The 24575-nt window shown below is 44.5% G+C and overlaps 1 protein-coding gene across 1 annotated transcript in view; it reads right to left on the bottom strand.

Annotated features, from left to right (window-relative positions):
* Window positions 1-24575, bottom strand: part of fndc3ba (fibronectin type III domain containing 3Ba) — an 89420-nt gene that overhangs the window by 5003 nt on the left and 59842 nt on the right. Inside the window, exons 11-25 of the mRNA XM_079752169.1 lie at window positions 24400-24538; window positions 23485-23538; window positions 23128-23252; window positions 21776-21950; window positions 20712-20798; window positions 18277-18412; window positions 16352-16423; window positions 14254-14372; window positions 13711-13816; window positions 13111-13283; window positions 11624-11737; window positions 10208-10357; window positions 8753-9030; window positions 5285-5509; window positions 477-643 (exon numbers count right to left, since the gene is read on the bottom strand). Coding sequence (XP_079608295.1) covers window positions 477-643; window positions 5285-5509; window positions 8753-9030; window positions 10208-10357; window positions 11624-11737; window positions 13111-13283; window positions 13711-13816; window positions 14254-14372; window positions 16352-16423; window positions 18277-18412; window positions 20712-20798; window positions 21776-21950; window positions 23128-23252; window positions 23485-23538; window positions 24400-24538 — 2120 coding nt within the window. The remainder of the gene's footprint in view (window positions 1-476; window positions 644-5284; window positions 5510-8752; window positions 9031-10207; window positions 10358-11623; window positions 11738-13110; window positions 13284-13710; window positions 13817-14253; window positions 14373-16351; window positions 16424-18276; window positions 18413-20711; window positions 20799-21775; window positions 21951-23127; window positions 23253-23484; window positions 23539-24399; window positions 24539-24575) is intronic.

The following is a 24575-nucleotide window of genomic DNA, read 5'->3' as shown; positions in this document are numbered from 1 at the left end:
ATATTTGTTTTGTTACAGACAGAGGGAACACACACAATTATATCCAAAGTTTATTTCAGATTAGTCTTGGTTACGCATTGCACAGGTTTCACAGATATAACAGAGTACCACGCGGTGTCCTTGATATCAGAAAAAAAAAGGGTTGAATGTCCAGTCTTTAGAACATGACTAATCTGAAAGAATTCAACTAGCTATAAGCTTTGTTTTGCCAGTGAATATCGTCCCCCTTATTGTGTGTATAAAAAAAACATTATGTAATGCCAATGGCCCTATCCACTCAGTTTCTTTACTAAACAGAGCACATTAGCAATCAAATATCTCAAGTTGACAGCATTTAGAAACCATCACAGAAAATCCGAAAAACATAAAATGCATGCGTCAACAGCATCTTTCATATCCTAATACTCGTGCCGGGGAAAAAATGAGTATTGACTGGTTGATTATTATTATTGATCATTATTGGAGAATGAACGTACCTTTCATGGCGGGCGGGACCGACTTGGCCGTGATGAAGGTGTGTGTGGCGGTGAAGGGCCCCTCCCCCGCCGTGCTTGCCGCCTGCAGCCTGAAGCTGTAGGTGCTGGATTCGGTCAGCCGCTGCACCCTGTAGGTGTGGCTCGGACCGCGGTAGATTGTCACGAACCTGGGGGGACGGGCCGGGAGAGAGGGAGAGCTTGGTTTATTTTTCCACGGCGATATCGCTTGTTGGTATTTGACGACATGTAATGCATGTAATTAGATGTAATGCAATTTAGATAGTGGGGGAGAGAGAGAGAGCTTTGTTTATATACAGTACATTTTCTATTTAAATAATTAAAATATGTTCTATAATTATTTGATCACAATTCTTTATATATTTATATAAAGCTTGTTTGTATTTAATTAAATGAAATGTAATGTCATGTAACGTAATGTATGTAATTGAATTAAATTCAGAGTAGTGGGAGAGAGAGAGAATTAAGTAAGGATTAGACTATGGAAATAGTGCAGAGAGGGGATACATATCAAAACCCACATCTGGGGAGAGAGGGGGGAGTTTTAAAATGCTCAACGGAGAGGACGGAGAAGGAAAGGACAGGGTAACGTAGGGACAGGAATTGGGGAAGAGTAATGGAAGTTGGCAGTGGAGGGGATTGATGGAAAGCCTGTCAGAGAAGGAGGTAGAGGAGTTGGATGTCACATGCTCCAGTCCTAAGAGTTTTACAAGGAAAAAGAAGGTCAGAACCATTCCTCAACCAGCGTTTGTTTTTTTCATGAAGGTCAAACGAAAACAAACTCTGTGGCTTCTGCGGAGCAGCAGTGAGACAAGAGGAAAGGTAGATGAATGGAATTAGACTATCGAGGAGAAGACGGATGGTGAGAACACACTGTGTGCGTGTGTGATTGGGCGGTGGGACCTCCAGAGCAGACACAGAGAACGGGGAGGGAGGCGGAGAGAGGGAGAGAGGGAGACGGAGGGAGCATAGGCCCCAGTAAAACAAGTGTATCTGATGTATGAAGGACACACTCTTAAACAAAAAATAAACAACATAAAAACGATCAAACTGGCTTCTGGAATATGAGACACACTGCCTTGAGTGACAGATGACGTATGGATGAATAGGTGAATATTGGGATGACTGAATGGACAATGGAAAAATGGATGGGTTAACTGATGAAAGATGATAGTTTAGTGGGTGGGTGATGGATTGAGGGAAGGAAGGATGGATGAATGGGTTGATGATGGGTGGACAGATGGATGGATACGTAAATGGCTGGGAATTTTAATGGATGGATGGAGATAAAGCATGATGGACCGATAGATGGACGGACGATTAAGTCGACATCAAAAGACTAATTGGCAATGCTTATTGTCTGGTACCTCTCAGCTCATTTTTAAATTTCCTTGGGGTCGTTATCAACGGGCGGCGAACAAAAAGCCCTCCGTATGCAATTGGATGGACCAATAACCAATCAGGAAAGTGGGACGTATTGCTGTGCGCAGGCGGTTGAATTATACTTTGACCAAGTCCTGTGGGAAATACGGCAATCTGTCTTATCAACAAAAAGTGCAGTTGTTTGTTCTTCCTTTAGAGAAAAATACACCGTCAAGTTATTTTGACGATATCGGATTCAACAGACAGTTAAATCCAACGCGCACCGTACTAGATCAAACGGTTGTGATTAGCCCGACCTGAAGCCAGGTCAGCTGGGAATCGGTCTGAACCGGAGACCAGCTGCCAGGGAAAATCAAATATGAGCTGGCTGGTTTATCTGGATCCGTGGCTAGTGGATGATGGCAGGAAGAATGCGTGGATATAAAACGAACGGTTAGGAGAGATGACTCTGTAGATTAATGAAGATGGATGGACGGAGGGGTGCAGCCAGCTGGAATGCCAGAAATACGAGGATTAAAGATAAAGGGGAAACATTTTGTTTTCAGTAGTAAACTCCCAAGGGAGACGCGAGGAGGAGTAACTGGAGAGAGGAGGTTCACTGGAGTCAAACTGATAAACTGTGACTGGGTGAAATAAAATGGCAGAGGAAAGGAAGAATTAGAATCAGGGGATTAAGAGTGGGAGACAGGTGGAATTAAAAAATAGAGAGTGGAGAACACGATAGAGGTGTGAGGTGGAGAATGGAGTTTTCTCGAAGGAGACTGAAAGCGGGAGACAGGGAGAGAGAGGAAGGTATAGAAGTAGGGAGAAAGGTAGGGATATGAACAGAGAGGTATAGATAGGGAGATAGAGGGAGGGAGATATGCAGAGAGAGAAAGGTAGAGAAAGAAAAAGGCAGAGAGGGAGGAAGGTTCAGAAGAAAATAATGAGAAAGAGAGTGAGTGGTAGAGAGCAAATAGCACTTAAATGTGAACGCATACGCAAGCACATCTTCAAAAACACACATTAATTTCTCTCTTTCTATTGTGTTAACACACACACGAAAAAAAATGTATTCTCATATTAATTGGCATGGTAAATGTCTGTCCTACTGAGATATTTTTTGCCACATTTAACAGGGGTATGCTTGAAGGACTCCAGCATATATATACATATTTGTGTGTTAGTGTGTGTGTGTTTTCCCCAATATTGCGGGGGATTTCATCGATGTACGTTCAAGGTTGCCAATGGTAACCCCAGGGGAGCGAGTGGGGGGGGGGGAGCCCTCGATTGATATCACAGAAGAGGGATGGATGGATAGATCCATGGATCAATAGAAAATCATCAGAGAAAACAGAAGGATCATGGAACGATGTAGAGAGAGAGACAGAAGACGGATGGATGAATTGGCAAGTGAACAAACAATAACTATGATATTAAAACGATGGATGAGAGGACAGACAAAGGTGTCGATCGAAGTCAGAAGACACTCCCAAATGTCTGGTGATATCAAGTGGAATCCTGGATTAAATAGATTGATGAAGCTAACACTAACCAAAGTGATCCTAGACTTCCCCGAGGGGAATAGTTAAAGAGATACAGAGATGGCAGATCACAGACAGATTGTTGGCTGGATGGACACAAAGACAAACAGACACACAGATGGACAGTGGGAGAGTGGGAGAGAGAGAGAGAGGAAAAAAAAAGGGGAGAGGATGAATTGCAGGAGGGAAGAGAGGTAAGGAGAATACCAGATGAGGAGAGAGGAAGGTGGACAGACAAACCAAAAACAAAGCCACACAAACAGACACTAACATCATTTGGGTTTTTTTGCATGTCCCAGAACAGATCCATTCCATTGGTAAAATAAAGGACAAAGTAGATTTGCCCGCTGTCATCGGATCTGTTTGTTTACCACCGGCAGAACGATTGGTGAGGGAGAGGGAAATGCACAGGGCTCAGTTGCCATGACGATTTTCTGTGATAATAATAAATAAAAGTAATAATAAATTAAGGTGCACTCTGCCTCTAACTAAGTGAGTAACTACACAGTATGGGGTGAGGGGCGGAGAGAGGTCAACGATACGGGGACAAATCATCAGGCATGTGACAAGGCCTCCTCTTCAGCTCATGATTTATTCATACATAAACACATTGACTGGGTGCTGGACCGCTGGGCTGGTTTTTAGATGATTACATTAATAATAATTCCACTTTCTTGAGAGTGTGCCAGGCTAAGGCTTGATAATACGGTTAGGGTTCTGGGGTACTCAGCCTTTCAAGAGCATTTCCAGAAACAATGTAAGACACATAATTACGTGCGCTTTTAATAAACATCAGCCATAATGAACATTCAATCTGACCCCTCAATGTAATGAATAAATGCGGCCGGGGGGGTCTTCAACCTACCCAAGTCCTCTACCACTACACCAATCCACAGTACCCTACACTGGCTACCAGTGGCTGCTACAATCCAATTCAAGTCACTGGTACGCGGCTACTGTGCTGCTTAGGGTTTGGTCCCATCCCACATCCCGGACTTATTAAAGCCATCCACCACGCTCCTGCTCAAACATCTTGCTACTCCCTTTCTCAGGGGGCCCCAGCTGCCAATCAACACAATCTAGACTGCTGCTGTCCTGGCTTCCACAGCGGTGGAACGACCTCCCAGGAGCAGGAACCCTAGCCATCTCATTCGTTCCTTTCTACTGCACATAGAAAAATATAATTTGCTATCTCTCCTGTTTAGATAGCTCTTAAAGCTTTTTCTTTTTTTATTATTTTATGTGCTCGCAAGAGTCTTGCACTGTATGGGCTGGATCTTGATGGTTGAATGTACTTGTTGTAAGTTGTTTTGGACGGAAGGGTCAGCTTAATGGAAGTAATGTACTGCTGTGAACACATACACACATCTAGACACGTACGTACACACACGCAACCGCACATTTGTAAAATTTCAGCAATCACTACCTAGAAAAGAATAAATTCGGATTGTATGTAAATATGAGGACAGCGTCTCCAGGAACGTAAGCCTTAAGATGCATTAGCGGGGCTATTTAAGATGCACGACAACCAATAAGGCAAATGTGAAAAGTCTTAGCAGAGCCTACTATGTGTGAGGCAAACACGGTGACAGTTGAATAGTACATTTCATGACACAGAAATTAAACTAATCAGTTGAGAATAGGGTGCTCCCTCTAGTCAGAGGGAGGATGGGCAAGTGAGTGCAATAGGGGGAGAGCGAAGGAAGTCGAATAGTAAAAGTGAGGAGAGAGAGAGAGAGAGAGAGAGAGAGAGAGAGAGAGAGAGAGAGAGAGAGAGAGAGAGAGAGAGAGAGAGAGAGAGAGAGAGAGAGAGAGAGAGAGAGAGAGAGAGAGAGAGAGAGAGAGAGAGAGAGAGAGAGAGAGAGAGAAAGAAAAAGGAGCCACCTGTGGTTCTTGTCCTCCATCTGTAGTGTGTAGACCATGTCGTCGGCCAGCAGGGCCCGTGCGTGCAGCCCGCTGGCGTTCTCCCCCCACTTGAGCTTCAGGCTCTGGGGGCCGGCCGCGGCACACTCGAGGGGGGGCGGGCTCGGTGGAAGGGGGCGTGTCCTCGCCAGGAGAGGTGGGCTCAAGGGGCTGGAGCCAATGGCGTTGACCGCCTGGATCTGCACCCTGCAGGGGGTGACAGGAACAGAGGAGGTTCAGTTCAGATCAGTTCATTTCAGGTCTCGATAAAATGGCCCTACTTGAAATTGTCAATTCGTGTGACTTGTATTCAGCCCCCCATTTCGGTTTGTGGCAATCACCTGTCGTGCGTTCACAAATCTTCCACATAACCGTCACCGGGTAATCATCTTCCACTCCATATCCATGTCCTATTCCATGTCTCCCGAACCAAAGTACTGTCACCTTCATTTCCCGGCCCCCCCTCCTAAAACCCCCCTGCTGGCCCCCCGACTGCTGGCCGGCCAATAGGCTCACACCTTCAAGGGGCTCCTGTGGGTTCATCGAGGCAGCAGGCTCTGCAATATCAGCTCTGGACCTCAGGAGAGGGGCGGACATGTTGGACCCCACTGACCCACAGTCAGACAAGACTTCCACAGGCAGCATCCAGACCAACCAGATGAAACCTCTCAAGAGGCTCCTTGGTGGAGCTCTCTTTAGTGTTAGTTTGGATAATTCCACCAGGTTTTTGGCTTGTTACCTGTTTTTGTCTATATCTGGAATATTTGTAGCCCTCTGCACAGAATCAAAAGGGCATCTTTCCAGTGGACATACTGCTGTATTCATTGCTGCAAATTCACACACACACACACACACACACACACACACACACACACACACACACACACACACACACACACACACACACACACACACACACACACACGCTGAATAATGAGCATATGGGAGGGCTTAACCATGTGGACTGTTTGGCACGATGTGCGGTTTGACATTTACTCTGTGAACCTGCAACCTTTACTCATAATTCATGCAGCTGAACGAATATACAAGACACAAAGGGCAGCACCGACCAATCCCTCAGCCAATAAGCTGAAGGACTGATTAAACGCTATCTTTGTGGTTGATTCTACTATTAGAAATTTCAGAGTAATAGTAAAAAGGGTTACATGCTTTAATGTTAAAAATACCCCTTATTATCATCAGATTGTTCATTGCTGCAAAACCGCTTTCAGCCTCTGTCAAAAAGGCTCGGTTTAAGCTTGTCTGATTAGGGCCACCTTCCCAAAATGCTCAGTCTGATTGGTCGGCTGGCCCGTTGTAATTGGTCCATAGCTTAGCATGTGTGATGTCAAACTCCCACCCCTGGGTCCTGAGCAGCAGTAAAGATTGCAGTTCTGCAGCACTCTTTTCACTGTACATTATCCTTTGCTTAAAATATACTGTTTCACATCATCTATTCTAATACTATCTTATTTGAAATACATGTTCCTACTGAACGAATAACATGCCCTATGAAGTGATATTACCTCAGGAGTTATTTGATTTATTATAAAACAGTATTTGTTGTTAATCACTTAATTAACTGAATCAACCAGCTTCCAGTCCTACCTACCCCCTACCCTCCTATCTGGAAGTTTGAGTCTGTACACCCTGCAGAACATCAACAATACTCTAAGAGCTGACTAAGGACCTTTTAGGCGCAGGTCAGAGGAGGAGCCCGTTTTCATTACATTTAATGAGAAACAAGTAACTGTCTAAAATTAAGTCTGAATAGTGAGGTTTCGTTTTACCACAGGCGAAAATAACTAAGAACAAAGAAATGACTAAGAATTGGAGGGAAAAAGCCTGTCCCGCAGAAACATTGCGAAAATCCTGCATCGACTGTGCCGGTTTTTACTGTGCAGGAAGGAGTCCTCGGTAGAATGCAGCGAACACAATGAAAGGCTGTTTTTGTACTGATGAGGAATGAATTGTAAACACTTTATCTTTACTTAGCCATCCTTGGGAAGTTCATACAAACAGTCTCTAAGCCTGTTTTTTTTTTACAGGCTGGACAAAAGGATGTGTTGCTCCGGTATAATAGTGTAAGCAGAAGTTTAAGTCATTTAAATTTAAAGGGTGGAAAATCATGGGTTTATGTCAACTTTTTAAGCCAGATATCTGAGTCATCCGTTTAGAGGAACAGGGTTGATTGTGTCTGTTTAATGACCGTTGCCTCCGTAATCGGCAATTTCTCTCTCAGCACCCCCCGCATTTTGCTAGTTGGGCCTGATAATATCCAACTGTTTTAAAATAAAGCTTTGCCCTTCCGACCCAATGGGGGCCTCAAAATTGTGTGTCTTGAGCGGACCCACACTCCACGACAATCAGAGTGCCAATCTCCCCCCTCTCCCCGACTGAGTCTGCAGACACCTTATCGGGGGTCACCCAGTGCGTAGGGTCCTTAGTTCACAGTGGTATCACAAATGAAGCCGTCCTCAACAGATTCACGAAACATCACTTCTGTACTGATCCTTAATGATGGTTGGTTGAACTAGAAATCGAGGAGGTAGTGACACCGGACAATTCACTTTTCATTAATTAGCTGTAGCCTAGCTTAAAACGATTTGTGAGTCTGCGAAGAAACCCTTTCCCGGGGGACTTTAACTGAATGGGTAAATAGGTCAGTGCTTGAACTCTTTGTCTCAATTGAACAGTATTTAAACACACACACACACACACACACACACACACACACACACACACACACACACACACACACACACACACCCACCCACCCACCCACACAAACACAAACCGACATAAAGAGAGAAACACAAAAAGGTCTGAAAAACACCATTCAGATAACAAGTAGCCTATGCCCTGTGAATAACATATTGAATTACCTCACCACAACACACATACATACATTACTGTCTCTTTTATGGAGACTATGCAACAGAGGAGGGGGACACTGCGACACTAAACAACGCCGTGGATGAAAACAATGCTGTGTGAGCAACTCACACGCTCACACAGTAGTAGTACACAAACACACCATCCCCACTCCTCTGTTCCAAGAACTGCTCCTATTCACCGAATGTACTCTGCTCCTCAATTCCATGAAATTATTCAAACAATCACACGCACGCACACATGCACACACCTGAGCTGCTGTTTACTGCTCACTGGTTTATTGCCCAATGGCACTGATGACAAACAGAGTCTCTCCAAAACATCTGAATCAATAGACAACAGCTTTTGTGGTATAACCTTTGTGTGAACCCGTGAAGAAGGAAGGAAAAACTCACAAAAATAAAATCTGAAAGAAAATTACACTGAGAGTCTCTGTTGGAATGGGCTAGTCTAAAGGTGGGTAAGAAGTTTTTATGGTGTTTTGAATTGTGCGTGTACGTGTGCGCGTGTGTTTGTGTGTGTGTGTGTGTGTGTTTACAAGCACGTACTGCCTACCTGTACTCGTGGTCAGGCTGAAGGCCCGTGACAAGGTGACTGGTGGCGGTCTCAACGTTGATGGTCTGGTCCTCCAGGGTGATGACGTAAGAGGTGATCTCCGCCCCGTTACTGCTGGGCTCCTCCCACTTCAGGTAGAGGCATGTGGAGGGGGAGTGGTCTGACTCCGAGGGGGCAGGGTCCAGGAGGCAGAGGGAGATGACGGGGTCGGGATTGGTCGCTGGGGTCTGGAAGCTCACCAGCTCGCTGTAGGGCCCAGCCCCCGCCTGGTTCACCGCCTTGGGGGGACAAATGGATCATTTAAACCTTGTAATGGTGGACTCGTACATCACATAATAATGGGAGTCAAACAGAAATACATTTTAAATCAAAAAGGTAATTTATTTGAAATGGTACAATACAAATGTCTTGGGATGATTGGTTTAAATGCAAAGATCTGTGTAGAAAGAATTTGCTAAAGCAAAGTGCCCATGAGAAAGAGCACATCAGTAGAGTGCCTGCATCAACCAAAATGGTGCCCAACTGAAGGAGAGTGAAAACCAGCTTATATAACCCCACCCCCAGTACTCAGGTGTGGTCAATTAGGTCATTAGGATACTGAGGCCTAGCCCTGCTCTCGTAGTGGCAGCTATGACCAAAAGGGAGTCACAACCTGCACAAAATGGGTGAGGCATGGATGGATTTACTCGTTACATGCAGTAGAAATGTTACCTAGTGCAGGTTTAAAAATATCTATGTAAATATTCTGACAAAGTGCTGGTTTTACTAAAAATGGAGGGAGAAATAAAACAGAGAGGGAGAGAAGGCAAAACGATAGGATAAGGACCTCATAGAATTTCAAAAGTTGCCGAAAGAACATCATTATGTTTGACTTACTGCAGCACTTTCCTATTCTGTTCCCTTTCACACTATTAACAAAGTTAATGTACTGAGCTCTAGAGGAGACAGCAAGGTGAACAATTTAAATTCCGATTGCAAGAAACATGAAACTGAATCCTACCTGGAGGGAAAATATACATTGTGGGCTGTATAATGGCCCTACATGGTCTACATACATTATTTAAAGTAAGGTTTCAAAGCAAGCCACAATTTTGTTGATCTATGTGTTCCTATTTCATTATTATTATTATTATTATAGCGCAATTTGGCGTAATTATATCCGCCTACCTTTTTTGTGGTATAAACACAAAATCAATGACAAAAAATTGCTACAACTTGTTATATGAGCCTTATTTGACGTGCTGAACCTATTTGGATCAAGGACCCATAAAATCCTTTCTTTACCTTGAAAGCTTTGTGTTTGAGTGGAGTGGAGAATATAACACTGTGTGTGTGAGTGGATTGTAAGTTTGCATATAACAGTGTGTGTGAGCGGAGTGTATGTTCACATGTAACAGCATCTGTGAGTGCAGTGGATATATAACAGCGTGTGTGAGCGGAGTGCAGCGCGGTCACCTGTAGTCTACAGCAGTACGATGTGGCGGGCGTCAGCTCCGAGAGCTCACACTGCGTGGCCACGCCCGAGTAGATGACCTCCATAGGCTCCTCCTCCCGGCACCACTCTAGCCGGTACTCAGAGATGTCAGCGCCGGATCCCTCGGGGCTCTGGGAAGCACACACAGAACCCAATCAACACCGACAGTCTGGTCCACACCCATCAAATTCATAACCGCCATCTTGGAACCTAATCCATCATCCTTCACCCCCCCCCCCCATCCATCCATCTCTTTTGATTGTAACCTGATCCCCTTGTATTGAGACGACCATGTTTGGCCAAGTGTGATTTGATGAATTTACAAAATTTGTTTTCTCACATTTATAGAGAATTTGCCATAGAGCATATCCACATATACGCTGTGAATACTTAATAACTAGAAATACAATAGGTATCCACAGATAGTCTGTGAATACCTAATAACTAGAAATACAATACCTAATAACTAGAAATAAAATAGGGATCAACAGATATTCTATGGATACCTAATAACTATAAATACAATAGGTATCCACATATACTCTGTGAATACATAATAACTAGAAATACAATAGGGATCCACAGATACACTTTGAATGCCAAATGACTAGAAATACAATTGGTATCCACAGATACTCTGTGAATACCAAAAAAAATCCTGAAATTCACAAGCACGCCTTTTATAGTGTAATCAATAGCTAATGTAGGCATCGGGAACGTGGCCAAACAAATGGCGCTGGGGCCCCTTGTCAACAAAAGTCCACATGCAGATCAATACACACACAGTTCCACCACACAACAAGATGAGAAGCAGTCTCAGATCTTTATCATGCAGAGTTTATTCTGATTAATCGAATGCAGCCTCACAGCGGTGTTCCGTCGAGTGCTGACCACATGCAGTTCCTTTTATCGCTCTACGAAGCCATCTCACTCTCCCCCTTTACCTCCTCCGTCCCTCTGAATCCCCCCCCCCCCCGATTGCAGTTTTTGTGCGTCACTCCTGCTCCAGTGGTTGATGACCCGTCGTGACACTGGCCTGTGGCGCCGGAGAAGAGTCCAGAAACCTTCTCTGCTATCAACAGCTACCGTTCTTTTGTTATTGTGCTATGATGTTATTATTACGGTTGTGGAGCTAGTATTTACTGTAGATGGATGGAAACCGGAGGGGTGATTAAGGGATTGTACTTCCTGGTTTTACACCTGCTACTTACTGATTGGACCAATATCATTTTGTTGGCAGGGGGTTTAACTGAAACGTGATTGGCTCATTAGGTGTAGAGGGCCTCAGACGGGATGTTTCCGTACTCTAGCTGTTTCTAAAATCCCTTGTTGTTTTTACCCATGTGTGTGTCTGTGTGTGTGTGTGTTTGTGTGTGTGTGAGTGAGTGCTGTGTTACCTCCCAGCTGAGTGTCAGGCAGGTGTGGCTGGTGAGGGTGATGAGCGGAGCCCCACACTGGCCCGGGGGTCCCGCTGCAGTTGTCACCTCCGTTGGCTCCGAGTAGACTCCAAACTAGACGGATACAACATGGACAAATAAGCCTTAGGATTGTGTATGTGTGGGGGTTGCGTGTGTTTGTAAATATGCGTATGTGTGCGTGTGTGCATATGTGCGTGTGTGTGTGTGAAAGGTCAAAAGGGGCGCAAATATGACCTCTTGTAGTCTATTGATTTGAATCAACGTTGCATTTTATGCTGTTGTATTTTATTACACTGTAAAATGCACCATTTCGTTGGTAAAAATTTTTGTATTTCACACCCTTTTTCTCACCTGTAAAACCTCTTAAAAGGTGACATTTTTTAAGGCTTTTTAACGTGCAATTTATCACGTTAAGTGGCTCAGCTAGGTATGAAATAACTGCGAGAGGTTCCTCATAAGAGCCCAATGAGGGCTCATAATAAGCCATCACCATAATATCGTTTGACCTCATAATATGGTTTTATTCTTTGTTTCATTCATATTAAACTCCTATTAGAGTCAAGGCAGATTTCCTATTTCAAGTGTTAGGATTTTGCCTACTTGACACACATTTTCATGTATAGGCATGCAGTAGCCAATAAGAATGATATTGCACTCATTCGATTTTTTTTTCTAATTAATATTCTGGATTTTATCAAGTAAATAAATATTGCATATTGGTTAAACAGCCACACAGAACAACAAGAAGAATAGATGTTGGCCTAGAATAACGTCCATGATGTTCACATTGAACAGTTTTAGAAGGGGAAAAATCTAAATGCATATGCTACTTTATGTGAACTGAAGGAAGAAAAATGTGAACAAAATTGTGGTGATGCAAGTACTAACTAAGTGTGAAACATCTGGCTGCATAATCTCTGGGAACCTACCAACCAGCCAATAAGATAAGCGCATGAGCAGCAACTGCTCTGCATTCATACTGACACTGACACTAAATCCGCTCGCCCGGGATCACCCCTTATAATTACGAATGTCAAAGAATCCAACATGTTTCGTGTGTTTATGTGTGTGTGTGTGTGTGTGTGTGTGTGTGTGTGTGTGTGTGTGTGTGTATCTGTGTGTTTCCATGTGTGCTTGTGTACATACATGCAGTAATTATATCTACATGGGGGTCCATAGCAATATAATTACTGCATGTATGTACACAAGCATGGGGGTCCATGTCGATTGACCCCCATGTAGATACAAGAGGCTCAGAATAAGTTAACGAAAACGTGGCAATTCTTATTTTCTTTAGATTGTACAATGTTCAATTAAAACATACTTATGAATGTTGAAAGTCCTCTACCTGAGGTGCCACTGAATTCGACACACTGGACCTTTAAAGAAATTGGGTTCGAAGCCTTTTGTGTGTGTGTGTGTGTGTGTGTGTGTGTGTGTGCATGTACGTGTGCATCCAATCTCACCCCAGCCTCGTTGGCAGCTCGCAGCCGGAAGCTGTAGGTGGCGCCGGGAAGTAGACTTCCCATGGTGCACTGCAGCTCTTTCCCGTGGTACACCTCCACGGGCTCACTGTCGCCCTCGCCCATCTCCAAACTGAACACACTCTCCTCACACACTCCCTGGGCCAGAGGGGAGTCTGTAGAGTTACAGAGAGAGAGAGAGAGAGAGAGAGAGAGAGAGAGAGAGAGAGAGAGAGAGAGAGAGAGATCAATTATGTTTGCACAGAGTTGCGGATAACACATTTAGGGATAATAACAATTGATGGCACATGAGAGCGAGAGAAAAACCTCAATGTCCTTCGTCTGACTTTGCCAAAGCCAACAAAACGTAAGTGAATTAAGGGAGAGGCCAGCTGTGCTAGAAAATCACGGCTTCATGAACTCTACTAGGACAGGCCTAAATAGTAATGAGCAGACATTAGGGTAAGTTAAAGCTAATGGGTTGAATAAGCCCAGTGTGTTGAGAGTTAATGCGGTTTTGGTTTCCTTTCTATGTGTGTGTGTGTGTGCGCTTGCGCGCGTGCGTGCGTGCGTGTGCGTGTGTGTCCTGCATGCATCACTCACCCCACTCCAACTGCACCTCCTTGTGTTTGGCTTTACCCACAATCCTCGGTGGCTGGCAGGGTCCCGGTGGGACGCTTAATGTCCGGACTGTAACGCTGAGGGTACACTGGAGGAACAGAGAGAATCATGGGTAATGGCTCACAAACACCCCAATTTAAGTGGAACATAATTATAGAGAATGCTGTTTTAATTCTTAGCATGTGGCTTGATGGGATTAGGCATTCCATGTGCGTTGTTATACACCCAGTGCCAGTAAGTTGATGTTATTGTTACAACCAGGTGTCTTTCGGTGCCTGGGTTTCTAAACCCGAGCTGTTGCCGATTGCAGGTGTTTTCATGAAATGGTCGCCACGGGAATGATGGCATTAGAAGCATCGATTCAATGTCCCACTGTGCACGCGTGTGTGCGTGTGGGTTTCACACAGGATGTGCACATGTTAGCTCTTAGTTAGTTTTTGAAACCCTTGTGTATGTGTGTATGTGTGTGTGTGTGCTTGCATGTGTGCGTGCGTGCGTGCGTGCGTGCGTGCGTGTGTGACTTACCTGGCTGTGTCCACCGGTGCTGATGCTACACACACGCAGGCGGTAGGATGTTCCGGGCGCCAGACGCTCACACACACACTGTTCAGCAGGGCCGCTGTATGCCACGTTCCACTGGCTCGCTGAAAAAACACACACACATGCACACGTAGATGTTATAGTGTGTAATATAGAATAAAAGGATGCACTCAGTTTATAAGCACACGGCCACAGGCACAAAGAACGTCATACTAATTCCAGCACTCACACACACACACACACACACACACACTTGCAGACAAACAAGCAATGATTTTTGGACACAGAGAAATACTCTAAATGCAACGACCCCTTTGACAGTCCAGCCCCACACAATAAACACACACACATACATATATGCAACACACAAATAAATTTCTATTATGACATTGATGTAGTTAGCCCCAATTATCTTCCCTAGACTTGGCAAACCTGTGAATCCAGGCCATAACAAAAATAATGGATCAGGTTGGATCCCTCAATTTCCCTCATCATCTCCATCTCCATCCACCTGACCACAACATCACCACCAAGCTATCATCACCAGCACCACCTTCAACCATCACCCCCTTCAACCATTACCACCTTCAACCATCACCACCTTCAACCACCACCACCTTCAACCATCACCACCTCAAACGCGACCACCACCACCACCCCATCTCCACCACATTCGTCATCCTCATGCCCACCATCGATTATTTTGGGCATAGATGTGTCTGTATATTTCCATGCAAAACATTTGTGTTATTTTTATTTAATACAGGCCTTGTGAGTTTTACCTCTAACCTATACTGCTGCATTGCACATTGTTCAGGCAACTGCATGGGATTATCTCGATCAATTTGACAACAGCGCAGTTAAGGACTGTGATTGTGCCTCGCAAATGATGACAGCACTGGTCAGGGGTCAGGGGAATGACACGCTTTTTTCCCCCTTAATTACACGACCGCCCACACCTGTGCTAACAATGCTGCTGTGAGTGACAGAAATCACAGAAACTCAGGCAGTGAATCAGCTCCATTGTGGCCCCTTACCACCAGAACTACTGGTGTCGGTGGAAGAGAATGAAGGAGACAATGTGATACACAGAGGAAGGACCGACAGAAACCTAGATTACCAGAAAGGGTTAGGGCGATTTCGGTGATGGAAGAGGGAGAGCGAGAGAGATTTATATATTAACTGTTTTCTCTGTCCATATTAGTGGGACGATGGAGGGGACAATGGGTGGAAGGAAATCTGAATTTCTATTTCTCAATAAATAATTAAAATACATTTGAATTCATTGCTATATATATATTTCACCTAAAACACCTTGACCTGACAGGAAGTGACCAAGAAGCATGGGGTTCTTTCTAGGAGTTTTAACTGAGACATTTGGTTCTGTAATATTTCGCATGGTTTGACGACAACATTATAAAAGCCTTTTGGTAAAATATAGGGGGGGAATAAGAGATGAATAGAGACATTGAGAGAAGCCTGAGAGAAGAGGTGACGGATGTCAACAGATGGACAGGACATTGCTGTACATTGCAGATGTTTCCCAGCAGGGGGGAGTGGAATGGGCTCATAGACAAGAGTTCAACGAGGCAGAAAATGGAACATGATTGAAAACATAAAAAGAGAGAGAGCCATGAAGATAGAGGGGGGAGAGAGCAAGAGAGAGATAAATGGAAGAGTGAGGGAAAGAGACGGAGGGAGTGAGAGAGATGGACGGAGACTGAAGGAGAGAAAGAGATAAAGTCTGAGAGAGAGCTCGATTGAAAGAGACAGAGATAAAGAGAGAAAAGTAGTAATAGATGGAGTCTAATAGCCTGAGTGATAGAGAGATAGATTGAGAGCGAAAGCAGGAGCTAGAGTCTGAGACAGAGAGAGAGAGACAGAGATACAAAGAGCGAGAGGGAAATGGAGGATGAGTGAGAGATAGACAACGAGAGAGATTGACAGAGTGCGTAAGAGAGAGAGAGATGAAGAATGAGTCAGAGAGAAAAAGAGAAACAGAGACTCAGAGAGAGACAAAAATAGTGAGAGCGAGAGAGCGAGATGGATAGAGATAGAGTGAGATAACTAAAAGGGGCCACACCTTCAGAGCATCCCTCAGATATCTCCAGCAGGTAGGTGAGTGCGTCGGACCCCCCGTTGTCCTGGGGTGGGTCTGCAGACGGAGAGAGAAAAACACGGTTTATTGTGATGTCTTCACTTATTTTCCCACACACATTTATCTCAAGCAATTCACAGCCATTAATCAAGAACAGGTCCTTAGGATCATGCAGTCATAAGGGTGCCTTGAGTATACTACAGTTTGGGCTGGCAGACATTGGGGTTCGAACCCAAAACCTTGCACCTGGGAGTCAAACATCCCACTATAGTATCCTCTTACAGATATGATTGTTCTCCGGTGCGGATTATAGGTCGATTTTGCAATCAAAAAGACTTGATTTGTGTGATTTGCATTGATAGTGATAAAACATTCGCAATGCCGTCACGATGAAAAGCCCATATGCTAATTACATGAGAGGCTTGCGAGTAAACGATAACCATTGAGAAATAAACATTGGCATCACTTCATAACTGATTTAGAAAACAATGAAGGCCATTTTCAACAATGGGCTCTCAGTCCATGAATGATAATTCAAATCCTCTGCTTCTAAAGGGACAGCTTGCAAAATTAAAGATGCCTTGTCTTCGAAATCTGTCAAAAAGTTCAGGGTTTTACTAAAGGGTTTTCACAGCTCCTGTTGTTTCTACAAAATACATGTTTCTCGTCTTCCCAAATGTTTCCCGTGGCAACCTTCAAGACGTCCAAAGGCAAAGCGTCAGAGAAGACTTTTTAACTCACTGCGATGAATGTGTTTCCGATCAATCAGAGATAACGTTAAACGATATCTCTTCCCTTCCCCGCAGCATTCTCCGCATTCTCCCCTGCGGCTGTTATAAATCACAAATTCCACCCTAACCTCATATACCGCCATAAAGCATTCCTGGTCTGATTTTCCTCCGACTTTTTATAGGACAGCCGTTATGAGGACACTCAACATTAAACGATGTCATCACATCAACTGCTGCCCATTGAGGCCATGCTGATGATCACTATTGCTTTCTCCTAGCCAGCACCACACACGCTACAAATACATGCACACATTATCTTACAGATAAATATACATACGTTACATGACATAAATATATACATACATTACATTATATTTAATACTTGACACACGATACATGACATTAATTTCATACGGCCGTTCTAAACCTGTTAGTGCGAGGATTGCAGCATCCATACCAATGTAAAGTTGGTTTATGTGTCTCTGATTCCTATTGCACTCTCTCAAGCGTTCATTTTCTTTTTTTAAATTGGTCGCAACGCACTGGTGAGATTTTTTTTTTGTCACTTTAAATTTCCCTGCACTCTGATTGATCTCAGCCTCACTTTGAAGGCTCAGAAAGCGTCTAAATGCTAAATGTTAACATATAATTTGCTTTCCTTTTTTTCCTTTCATTTCTAAAATGAGGAATACCAAGTGTTTATTACAGACGAAGTCCTGCAGTGCTGCAGTACTCCCGAATACATTGGACCGCCTCCAACCAGACTTAAATATTATATTACACATTATACTCCCATTAGGACCAACTGGTTTTACCTCGAAAAGGCCCCGAGTGGCTCTTGAAAAGGTTGGCCAGTGTGGACAGTGTGGTGGGAGGTGTGGCTTCTAAATGCTAATCCTCCAATGTTTTGGTGAGATCTAAAACTGAGAACTATTAATCGTTACTTGTATTTATTGAGGCAGGATTTTACATGTGCAATTGTGCACTGCAGGGATACGCGTGTGTGCGATGTGTACATATTGTGTCTGTGTGGAAGCATGCGTAGTACATGCTTTTTTTTGCGCGCATACATACGTATGTGTGTCTGAGTATGACCGTGTCCACGTGCAAATAGCTTGTGTGAATAAGTATGGTTTTGTGTGTGTACGAAGGCATGCACAGGAACGTGTGTGTGTTTACCCCAGGTGACGGTGAATCCGTACGGGGTGGCGCTGGTCACACACGGTGTGGACGGGGGTCCTGGTTTGTCCGGACTAGTGGTACAGACCAGTACCTCGCTGGGGCTGCTCCTGCCCTCGATGTTAGACGCTGTCAGCTGCGAGGAGGGGGGAGGGAGGAGAAGGGGGAGGAATCGAAACGGGGGAGTTGAGGCAGAGAGCCATGATGAGAGAGAGAGAGAGAGAGAGAGAGAGAGACAGTAAAAAGGACAGTCAATAAAAAGTAACACCCCTGCTTTCAACAACATCTCTGCCGATAGATGGCCACTTCTATCTGAGAACTTTTTGGCCGATATCCTTGATGCTCAAAAACCCAGCATGCGACAAACATAACGCGTAAGAAGACACACTCAACTTGGCATGGTTCGCACATAAAAAACTTGCACACACACAAAACCTGCAAGCACGCATATATACACCACCATATAGCCACACACTGCGCACATTCTATTATGCACAGACAGGTTCACCTTGATACGAAACTCTTGGTCTGAGAAGGGGGGTTGAACGAGGGGACGGGTGTGAAATGTATGCGTGGATGCAGGTTTTTTGAGTGTCTCAAGGTTATGTGCTAAGCTTCCCCTTATCGTCTCCTTTGAAGATCATTACTCTACCTCAGCCAACCACGGCTCTTGTCTCCCTCCTTTCTTCCCTCTCTATGTGTAGTACTGTATTTCACCCATTCACCTCCCCCTGTACTACCCCATCAAACGTTGAATCAATGCACACGCTTTTATTTTGAAATCCACCCAGCCATCATCACAAAGGAAGTGTACATGTTGGCTCTTTGTGTGTTTTTGTGTGTGTATGTGTGAGTGTGTGAGAGTCCAGGCACTGTACAAAAGTAAAAGTGCACATAAGGTAGATGAATCTCTCTCTCTCTCTCTCTTTGTTTCTTTCGCCCTCCCACTCTCTTCCCCCCCCCCTCTCTTGGCGACTATCGATTGTCCTCCTTTAAGTGTTTTCAGGTTGCAAGCTAGCAGGGGCAATTGTCACTATTCAACTATATTTCAGGAAGGCAAATTGCTGTAATCCTGCCGGTGGCAACAATGCCTGGGTTAAATATAGTTGGACTAGACCTTGGAAAGCACCTGAAAACATAAATATATATATAAAATATAGGGCCCGTCCGATTCATCGGCCTGCCGATTTAATCGGCCGATTATAGCCTTTTTGAAAATAATCAACATCTGCCAAAAAGTCGCAGATTAATGCAGATTTTTTTTTTTTTTTTACTAGAAATGTAATTGGCCAGGAGATACCTTTGCTGTCCACCTTCCTCTGTGCCAAGTGAGAGGATGTTCAGTACTATTGGCAACATTTATGAGGAGAAGCGCAGCTCCCTCAAGGGAGAGAATGCTGAAAAGCTGTGCTTCCTGCAGTACAACCTGCCCCTGCTGAAGTGGCAATATTAAGGACTCTACGACTGGCAGGGGCATGTGATGGGAATTTTATTTGGAAAATATCCATATGCTGTTCGCCCCACACAACACACATTACCTCGTTCCTATACAGTTATTTTATGTTATTATTAAATATTGTTTTCAAATATGTTGTGTACAGTTACAAAAAAGTTCTTCTTCCTGCACTTTATGTCAAAAGATTGTTGCACAAAATGTTAATATGCTGCTTGCCCCAGCATCACACAACTCATTATTTTGCAGTAATTTGATTTCTTTATTTGTTCCAATATGTAAGTAAAAAACTGCTATGTTAGAATTATGTTACCAATAAAAAGAAGTTCCTGCACTAATTCTTTTAAGATCTTTTTTATTTTATCTTATTGACAATAAGATAAGGCTGTATTTGCAATAATTTTTGACAGTAAATGTATTCTAAAACACTCAAAGGTTCTACATTCAATTCACATATTCGTCACAAGTGTTTAAAGTATATTTAAGGCATCCAAAAATAAGTTTTATATGCTTTTCCATTTTTTTTAAAATAATCGGCCGATTTAATCGTACTCGTACTACGCATCGGCCTTCCAAAATCAATATCGGTCGGGCCCTAATAACATATATGTATGCATATATTTATATATAGGCTATTATTAGGCTACAGGGATGTGGCTCTTTTAGATGGCTGATATTTGTTGACAGGTATTACAATTTCAAACACGGCCAGAAGTATGTGAACAAATAAATAAAAGACAAATAATTAGAGATTGTGTGTACTCAGAAGGTAAGCAGTGAAGGAGGGCAATTAAACTCAACAATCAGCAGAACAGCAAAACAAACAGTGTGAACAAAATAACAATTGGATGTATTTGCTTATGTTTCCACACATGTGAAACGTGATGGAATGCTAAATATACAAAGAGTAAAACAGACAAGCTCCTTACACAAAGGCCCCTGAAAAAAACCTGCAAATAGGAAGTAGTATAAGTATTCTCACCCTGAACTTATACTGGGTACTCCTCTTCAGGCCTTGCACAGTACAGGTCAGGTTTTCTCCAGTGTACTTGGGATAAAAGTCAATTCCCTGTGGAATGGGACACAAACTTATCACATCAAACAGAAGAGACAGTGTGTGTGTGTGTGTGTGTGTGTGTGTGTGTGTGTGTGTTTATCTATTTGCGTGTGCGTACATGATTCATGCAATCATGCAATTGTATTCTGTGCAATAAGTTTCTTACTATGTATCATGTGTGTGCATGTGTGTTGTGGTGTGTCTGCATAGCCCCTTTCACACACATCCTACTGGGGATCAAGCGTGAATGGGAACAGGGATTGAAATCCCAGAAAATCAGTAATGCCAATTTCCCATCTCAAGACCTAGTGAGATTTCCGGATCACTGACGGTACGGCTTTGCTGGGAAAGAAAGCACTCAAATGGCGGAAGATACAATTCAATGGTAGGGTCCGTTTGACCCAAGACGCTTTCACTTTGAGCGAGCTGACCGATCAAAGTAACCCACCAATGGTGTATTTGAATCTGCGACTGTTGTAGCGCTGCCATCTGCTGGACTGTCCTATGACCCATCTATTCCGGCATTGCTTCAAAATGTGTGTAAGGGCCTAAGATGGAAACGTTCGAGAACGTAGCTGCATGCGTGAATATTGAAAAGCATTACCGCGGCTAAAGCGTTATCTCGGAATTGTTGGAAAGAGGCTTTTGAGTATGCACGTGTGCAGTGCTGCGTGTATAAATGCATGCGTGCACTGTGTGTAAATGTATGTGTGTCTGCTTGATTGTGTGCCGTCATGATGATGCGTGTGTCGACTGTCTACATGTTTGCTTGTGTGTGTGTGTGTATGTGTGTATATCCATCTGTGAGTGAGTGAGTGAGAGCGTGCGTGTGTGCACGTTTTGTGTGTGTGTGTGTGTGTGTGTGTGTGTGTGTGTGTGTGTGTGTGTATCCATCTGTAAGTGAGTGAGTGAGTGAGTGAGTGAGTGAGAGAGCGAGTGCGTGCGTGCACATTTGTGTGTGTGTGTGTGTGTGTGTGTGTGTCACTCACGCTGTTGTCCTCCTGGATCTCCAGGGTGTACTTGAGCTGCTCCTCGCTGGGGCTCCCCTCGGGGCGGCCCCACTCCAGGGTGACCCAGGACACCCCGGCCCGCACCAGCCTGGGGGGCAGGGGCAGGGCAGGCAGCGTGCCCATGGTGTAGAACACCACGTCTGGGCTGAAGCCACTGCACACCGGCACACACACACACGAACGCACATATTAGAACAAAGACACATAGTCAAATACACACATATCCTTCAACTCATATACTTAAACTCACACACACACATTCTCCGACACTCATACAGACACACACACACACACACATCGTCAAACACACCAACACGCACACAAACCGTAACCATGGGAATAACCGACACACACATGTGAGTGAAACCCCCCCGCTCATGAGAGTGTGGGATAGTTTAGGGAGAGAGAGAGAGAGAGAGAGAGAGAGAGAGAGAGAGAGAGAGAGAGAGAGAGAGAGAGAGAGAGAGAGAGAGAGAGAGAGAGAGAGAGAGAGAGAGACATAAGTCATAAGTCAGAGGGGAGAGAGGGCCGAGAGGGGATCAGGCTCATTATGGTGAAGTTTGAGGAAGCGGTGCCATTTGAATTTAAAATGTGTGGCTGGGGTTGAAATACATTAGAAGTCATTAGCAAGCCCCATGTGAAGTTGTGTGTGTGTGTGTGTGTGTGTGTGTGTGTGTGTGTGTGTGTGTGTGTGTGTGTGTGTGTGTGTGTGTGTGTGTGTGTGTGTGTGTGTGTGTGTGTGTGTGTGCGCGCGTGCGTGCGTGTGTGAAGTCAGACAGCTGACATCTTACTCTCTCTATTTAGCTATATCTCTTTACCTCTCCCTCTCTCTCCATTACCCCTTCTCCAAATGTCCGTATTTTTCTCACAATGTGTCTCTGTCACTATCTATCTCTCCCGGGCGTTATCTGCCTCCCGCCCGAGCCCACTCCATCATTCTTCCTCTCACTCTATTTCCATATATCTTACTCTCTTCATCTCCACCATCTTTTCTCCCCCCCCCCCCCTCTCTCCAGCTCCATTCCTCCCTATAACTTTTTCTCTCTCTCTGCCTCTCCATCCCTCTACTATCCCATCTTCTTCTGTGTGTGTGTGTGTGTCTCTGCATGCGTATACTAGTCTTTACTTGTCATTTGTTTGTGTGTGTGTGTCTGTGTGTGTGTGTGCGTGTGCGCGTTTGTTTGTTTGGTAGTGGGAGCGCGTGTGTGTTTGATTTGATAGTGGGCATGTGCGTGTGTTTGTTGGGTCGTGTGCATGTGTGTACTATTCTTTACTTGTCGTTTGCGTGTGTGTTTGTGTGTGTGCGTGCGCGGGTTCCCAGTGTAACGGACCTGGTGCCGACATCGTTGAGCGCGGCGACCCTGAAGGTGTAGCCGCTGGCGGGAGTGAGCCGTGTGATCTTACAGAGTCTCTGGCTGCCGTAGTAACACTCCCTGAACACACTGCTCTTCTTCCCCTGGAGGAGGGGAGGAGCAGAGGAGGAGATTAGAGAGAGGAGAGGAAAACATCAAGGTCTGTGATTTAATATTATGATTCAAGGTGGAGAGGGTTTATGGAGGTTATTATTTATAAAACGTGTTAAGAAAAGTCTGAAAAGGGATAACTTCAAAACTGAATTATGAATCAAAGGAGAAAAGAAGGTGAGAAGGAAAGAAATAAAGAGGGGAAGGAGGAAAGAAACAACTTACCTCATCCCATTCAACAAAGTAGTTTGTGATTTTGGATCCGTTGTCCCCTGGGGGCTGTGAGATAGACAAAGAGGGGGGGGACGGATGACAGAGAGAGGGAGAGAGAGAGAGAGATAGAGAGAGATGACAGAGAGAGGGGGGGATGACAGAGAGAGAGAGAGAGAGAGAGAGAGAGAGAGAGAGAGAGAGAGAGAGAGAGAACGATGAGTAGATTAGCTTGGGGATGAATAGGTTGCATAAATGAGCTGAGAAACAAAACAGCTGCCATCTTTTTCCTTGTGCCCTCACATCCTGACCCTGGGGATCTCAGTCATTATCTCAGAGACACATTAAGGATTAGGTAGGGGTTAGGGCATGCTGCTCAGGAATACTTCCAGGTACTGTGAAACAGACATCAGGGTTCAAACCACTGAGAACAATGAACACTGCTTCACCTCCCCCAGCAGCACAAGAGACCCTTTTATCTAGCAATGCTAACTTTACACAGTCTCGCCACTGTTACATTAAAACCGGGATCCACACAGATCATTTCACTAAGTTGTGTGTTCATGCACATGTATATGTTATATGTATACAGAGGTCTGTATTTTGTGCAAGTCTGTATATGAGTTTTGTATGTTAGGCTATGTGTGTGTGTATGTGTGTGTGCACATGTGTGTGCATGTGTCCACGAAGGTTTTTGTTTCATGCTTTTTCTGCATGTGTTCGTGTATGTGCATGTTTGTGCGCATGTGTGTGTGTGCGTATGTGTACCTGTATGTCTGTGTGTATGTTTGTGTATGTGCATGTGTGTGCGTGTGCGTGTGCGTGTGTGTGTGTGTGTGTGTGTGTGCATGTGCGTGTGTGTGTACGTTTGTGTATGTGCCTGTGCATGTGCATGTGCATGTGCGCGCGTGTGCGTGTGTGTGTGTTTACCTTCCACTGTAGGGTGAGGGTGCTCTTCGTGCGGTGGGACAGTTTGGGGGATAAGGGGGGGTCCGGGACAGAAGACTGCGTTTTGAAAGCGGCTGCATCAGAACACAAGCCTCTGACCGTGTTGTACAGCGCCGACACGCTGAGACAAAAAACACACACACACAAGTTGATAATCA

The sequence above is a fragment of the Pollachius pollachius genome (assembly GCF_949987615.1).
Source record: "Pollachius pollachius genome assembly, chromosome: 15".
NCBI classification, from domain to species: Eukaryota; Metazoa; Chordata; class Actinopteri; order Gadiformes; family Gadidae; genus Pollachius; species Pollachius pollachius.
Note: the sequence above shows the minus strand (reverse complement) of the source record. Positions and strands in the feature narration are given on the sequence as shown.